This window comes from Thamnophis elegans, chromosome 15 (genome assembly GCF_009769535.1).
Source record: "Thamnophis elegans isolate rThaEle1 chromosome 15, rThaEle1.pri, whole genome shotgun sequence".
NCBI classification, from domain to species: Eukaryota; Metazoa; Chordata; class Lepidosauria; order Squamata; family Colubridae; genus Thamnophis; species Thamnophis elegans.
The window spans coordinates 45,510,382-45,515,559 of record NC_045555.1 but is presented as its reverse complement, the minus strand read 5'-3'; the positions used below and the strand labels follow the sequence as shown (position 1 = coordinate 45,515,559).

At 41.6% G+C, this 5,178-nt stretch overlaps 1 protein-coding gene across 1 annotated transcript; it reads left to right on the top strand.

Annotated features, from left to right (window-relative positions):
• The first annotated feature begins 1,222 nt into the window (after nt 1-1,222).
• On the top strand, nt 1,223-4,553 carry FGFBP3 (fibroblast growth factor binding protein 3). Its single transcript, XM_032231998.1, has 2 exons — nt 1,223-1,351; nt 3,153-4,553. The coding sequence occupies exon 2, from the start codon at nt 3,244-3,246 to the stop codon at nt 4,021-4,023; it is 780 nt and encodes a 259-aa protein (XP_032087889.1). The 5' UTR covers nt 1,223-1,351; nt 3,153-3,243; the 3' UTR covers nt 4,024-4,553.
• The last annotated feature ends 625 nt before the right edge of the window (nt 4,554-5,178 follow it).

Here is a 5,178-nt window from a genome sequence, read left to right as displayed (position 1 = left end):
GACAGAGAATGGAAGTGTGATCTTCCTCCCATATTTGGGCATACCAGGGGTTGTGACTTTAAATATATATATATATATATATATATATATATATATATATATATATATATATATATATATATATATATATATATTTAGAGTCACAACCCCTGGTAAGCCCCAATTATGGGAGGAAGCTAACTGCTTCCATCATCTGTCAATCGGCTCCATCACGACAGAAACCCAATATTTTTACTGTTGCCTTTGTTATATTTGTGTTTTTTATTTGTGCTGATAAATAAATAAAGGGAGACTAGTATAGATCTATTTCAAGCTATTTAGCTCTCATCAGCTAGCCATACCCTTACTGGGATTCAAACCTGTGCTGTATTGCATCTTAGGCAAACGTCTTAGCCATTAAGCCACAGGTCTCCTCCTTATCAGCTGAAGCCAGGGAAGAAGGTATATATTTAGAGTCACAACCCCTGGTAAGCCCCAATTATGGGAGGAAGCTAATATATATATATACACACACACAAACACACATACATACACATACATACATACATATACATACACACATATACACATATAGTAAAGGCAACAGTAAAAATAATGGCTTTCTGTTGTGATGGTCTCTTGTGACGAGCCGATAGACAGAGAAAGGAAGCAGTCTGCTTCCTCCCATATTTGGGCATACCAGGGGTTGTGACACTATATATATATATATATTGCAGTACTGCAGGCCACTTCAGCTGACTGTTATCTGCAGTTCGGCGGTTCAAATCTCACCGGCTCAAGGTTGACTCAGCCTTCCATCCTTCCGAGTTGGGTGAAATGAGGACCCGGATTGTTGTTGGGGGTAATGTGCTGACTCTGTAAACCGCTTAGAGAGGGCTGAAAGCCCTATGAAGTGGTATATAAGTCTAATTAATAAATAAATAATAATAAATTGTGGTTTTACATCAAGGAGTACCCGTGTCCCATTGTAATCCGGGGGTCTCTTAGAAAAAATACATGTTTTTCTAATCAATTAAACAGGACAAACAGTAACAATTTTACCAGTGAGCAGAGGATCCTATTTGTAAAACTATCTGATATGGTCTGCGTACAAAAGGATCAAACAGGACAGTTTTTTTTTGTTTGCTTTTCAAGGTTCTTCTCTTGCTCTTGTCTCTGAGTGGTTTTTTGTGTGTGTGTGTCTTTGTGCGGGTGTGTGTGTGTGTTTGCATGCATGAGGAGGGGCATAGGCTGTGGTTAGCCCCTCCTGGACTCTTGATAATGCAGGCATGCTCTGAACGCCCCTCCAACAGGCTGAAGTTGAGCTTAGAGTGGCATTTCTCCTGTAGCTGTCTTCCACTCGCAATCAAAGGTAAGTGAAGCCAGCAAGAACTTGGGAAGTGGGAATTATTGAGTGTCAAGGCGGGACTTCATTGTGCCTGGGGAATTGGGCACAGGTTGGGTTTGGAATTGTTGCTTCTTCAACAAGAAAGGAACTTCTTCCCCACCATTGTATTAGCAGTAACCCCACGCTGGTATCTGTACCAGCTTGCTAGCGTTTTAAGAAAGACACCAGGTTTCAGAGATTTGTTTGTATTTAGGGAATGCAGGAAATAGAAGGCTGGGAATTGCAGAAGAGATGTTTAATGTGCAGGATCTTTGTTAAGGGTAGGAACTGGGAAGAGTTGGCGAGAAAGGAGAACTGTGTCAAGAGGACAAGATTAAAAAGAACGTTACGAAGTTTTCTTTCTTTCTTCACTGGAGTTTCAGAAAGACATTCGCTATAAAAGCAAGCTATGGTGGATTATGCAAAATATCTTTAAAAGAAGGATAAAGTTTACTCCTCAGTTATTCTTACTAGGTATATGTACTGACTTTACAGTGGTAGAGACTAACTTGATCCTGCACTTAATAACGGCAGCAAGACTGTTGGTGGCGCAATATTGGAAGAAGGAAGACTTGCCTACAACTCAAGAATGGACATTGAAAGTTACAAACTTAGCCGAGATGGCTAAAATATCGGCATATCTTAAAGATCACTCAAATGAGAGATATAAACGAGACTGGGGAAAAATGGATTGACTATATACAAAATAAATACGGGACCAAGAAATTCCAGTTAGCCTATGCTTAAGATCAGAAATGATTTAAATTGTTTAAAGTTAGCTCAGCAAGAAGAAGCTAAGATCAATGTAGAGATGTTATTAATTTCTTTATTTCTTTTTTCTCAATAGATTTTAGACCGTGTTTGTTAAAAATCTATACCGTGTACGGGTTCTGGGAAGTCAGAGGGGGCGGGGAAGGAGGAGGGGGGTTGGGGGGGAGGGTGGAGGGAGGGAGGGGTATACATTAGGCTAGACAAGAATTTGGTGGTAAACTAGAAGTATTTTGACACACAAAAAATTGTACTTCGATGTCTTACTGATTGAGGAATGATGAAATGTTTGTTTTAAAAGAAATAAAACTTTTGAACAACAAAAATACAAATCCCCCCCCCCAAATTTTTTTTTTAAAAAAAGCAAGCTAGGCACATTTGAGCTTGCAAGAAAAAAAGGATTCGTTTCTGTTATGTATTTTAAACTTCTTTTAAATGCTTTTAAACTGTTTTTATGTAAGCCGCCCGGAGTCCTTCGGGATTGGGCGGCATACAAATCTATTAAAATTGGAAATTGGAAATTCAGAGCATTTACATTAGATGAAAGCAAGGAAGCAATTTCAATGCTGTAGATAGAAGGCAGCGTTCCTATCGAGGTGGATTATTCTCTTTTAAGAAGAACAAGAATGTTTACCTTGGTGAAATATCCAGAGACTTATTAGCTGGGGTTTGAGCTAAAATGCCACTAATATACATGGGAACACCCGATGAGCGTTCCTTAGGAATCTAAAGCCATCCGTCAACGTCGCTGCTGGCTGATCGGATAACAATAGAAAGTATCTGCTGTTGTGAGCGCGACCATCCCCATCTGGTATAGCTCTTAACCACATCTGATGGGGGTGGTGGTGGTTTGCGGTTTATTGCTTTTGGGGAAAGTAGAATTGTTCTCAGCTGAAAAGTTGGGGAGGAAGAATGGGCTTGTTCGAGTTGAAAGACATTGTTTGCAATTAGCTGCTGCGCCTCATCCTTATTGATGGCGCCTCTTCCAGATGGCTCATTGTATTTTGTGTCTCCGTAGGACCCGAAAGATACTACAGAGTCCTTGGCCGGGTCTTTTCTCCCTCATGCTCTTGAATGTGGGGTGCCAGCACCTTCTTTGACTTCAGGAAATGAAGCTGCCCCAAACGTTCCCCCTTACTCTTCTCTTCCTCAGTTGCCTAGAGTGTAACCCTTCTAAGAAGGGTAGGGGTACCACCGGAGAAAGAGAAAAACCTCCGTTTCCTTGGGCTCAGTCTGGACAGTTCTCCACCCGTGACAAGCATCTGTGCAACTGGCAACTCATCTCTGGAGAAAGGGATACCGAGCTCCAGATCACCTGTCATCCAGCAGAAGGAGAGGCACAGAGGTGTGTCTACCGGGGCCAGCCAGAGTTATGTGCGGCCTACGGTGCCAAAGGCCATCAGTTCTGGAAACAGATCCTGGGAAAGCTTCGCCGGAAGCCCCATCCCTGCCAGGACACCAGCCCTCTCAAATCCCGGCTTTGTAGCAGCAAGAAGGACACACCTGGAGCCCAGCTGCACCTGGTTCAAACCCTACCAAGCACAGAGGTCCCTGTGGCCACCGCAAGTGTCACTCAAGGAAGTCCCGAGGGGAAAAGCCGCGGCAAGAACCTACCAGCATCGCAGAGATCACCACAAGCACACCGAGATATGACCGTCACCAATCCAGCCAAGAACGGCGCCTTGAAGAAGCAAAAGAAAGGGGGGAAGAGAAAAGGGAACCCCAACTCTTCAGCGGTCCCTACCCGTCCAGCCCATAGGAAGCCTACAACAACAGTTGTGGAAGTCACCGCACGGCCCACAGAGCTCAACGCCGATGTGGTAGACGCTTATTGTGAAGAGAAATGGCATTCCTTGTGTAACTTTTTTGTGAATTTCTGGAATGGCTGAACTTGTAGGGTAAGAGGAAGGCGGCGACGGGGTGGGGGGAATGGAAGTGTACAGAAGAAGACTTAGTGAGAAATGTGGAAGAAATGGTTTGGTATAAAGGCAGAAACCAAGAAAGTCAGGTGAAATGAAAAGATTGTGGGGCAACAATGAAAGATTTGTAATTGTGTGCAGTTCTGGGGCTTTGTGTGATGCATAATTTACTCACTCCTACTAATGTTGATAATGAAGAAGTTACTTTTGGATAGGATTTGTGCGTTAATATGCAATACAGCTCCTTCCTTGTCCTGTACTAGAGGGAATCCATTACATTTGTAGTACACACGGCTCTGCTATTCCAGATAATTTCTCGCTTTGCAATCACTTGGATGCTAATCTGTAATTGTAACACATTTTACAGGATTATCAGTCACTTGTGGATCTTTATTTTGTATTTTGGAAATGTCTAACAACTGTATAATAAATGCGAATGTACCACCTGCTATTGGTGTTAAACAACTATGTTAATGACTAATAAATGAAGTTCTATTATACAGTCCTGCTATCCCAATGCTACTGTGCAATTATCATCTTTGTGTTTGTGTTGGGACAATATCATCGAGGACGCAGAATTTATTTATTTGATAAACTTGTATACCACAGAGGCAGAACGAAGGGTTCCCAAATTGTTATTTAAATCTCAACTTTTTCGCTTGGCTTCATCAAAAATAGCTTTACCCTATATTCTCCACTTGGATAGCTCAAGAGCTGGTTATAATAAGGGAGGTGAATTATCTATATTGACTTTTCCAGTTCTAGGTGATCGGGAAAGTCATCCTAGACAGGGTTGAATTAATTTTTAAACCTTTCTGCCCTAATGAATTCAATTATTTTGCTTGTTTATTTACTTGTTTACTTATTTATCAGCTGTGCATGCCACCCTATCCTCAACCACTCTTAGCACTGATATATACACATGCTTGAGGTAGTTTATGCAATAGCTTTGGTCAAATGTTTGAAGACTACTTACTCAGTGATTATGAGATGAGAAAAGGAGCTATTGCTTTCTTGGTTTCACACCAATCGCATTGTGGAGCTTTCCAAAAAGTCTGTATGATTTTTTTTTTCCTGTTTCCTGTTCTCTGTCAAATCAGTTGTTCCTTAAGGCTTTTGGAAGTG

What these genes read in the sequence shown, in the direction of transcription:
- FGFBP3 (XM_032231998.1), top strand. Translation starts at nt 3,244, where the DNA reads ATGAAGCTGCCCCAAACGTTCCCCCTTACTCTTCTCTTCCTCAGTTGC.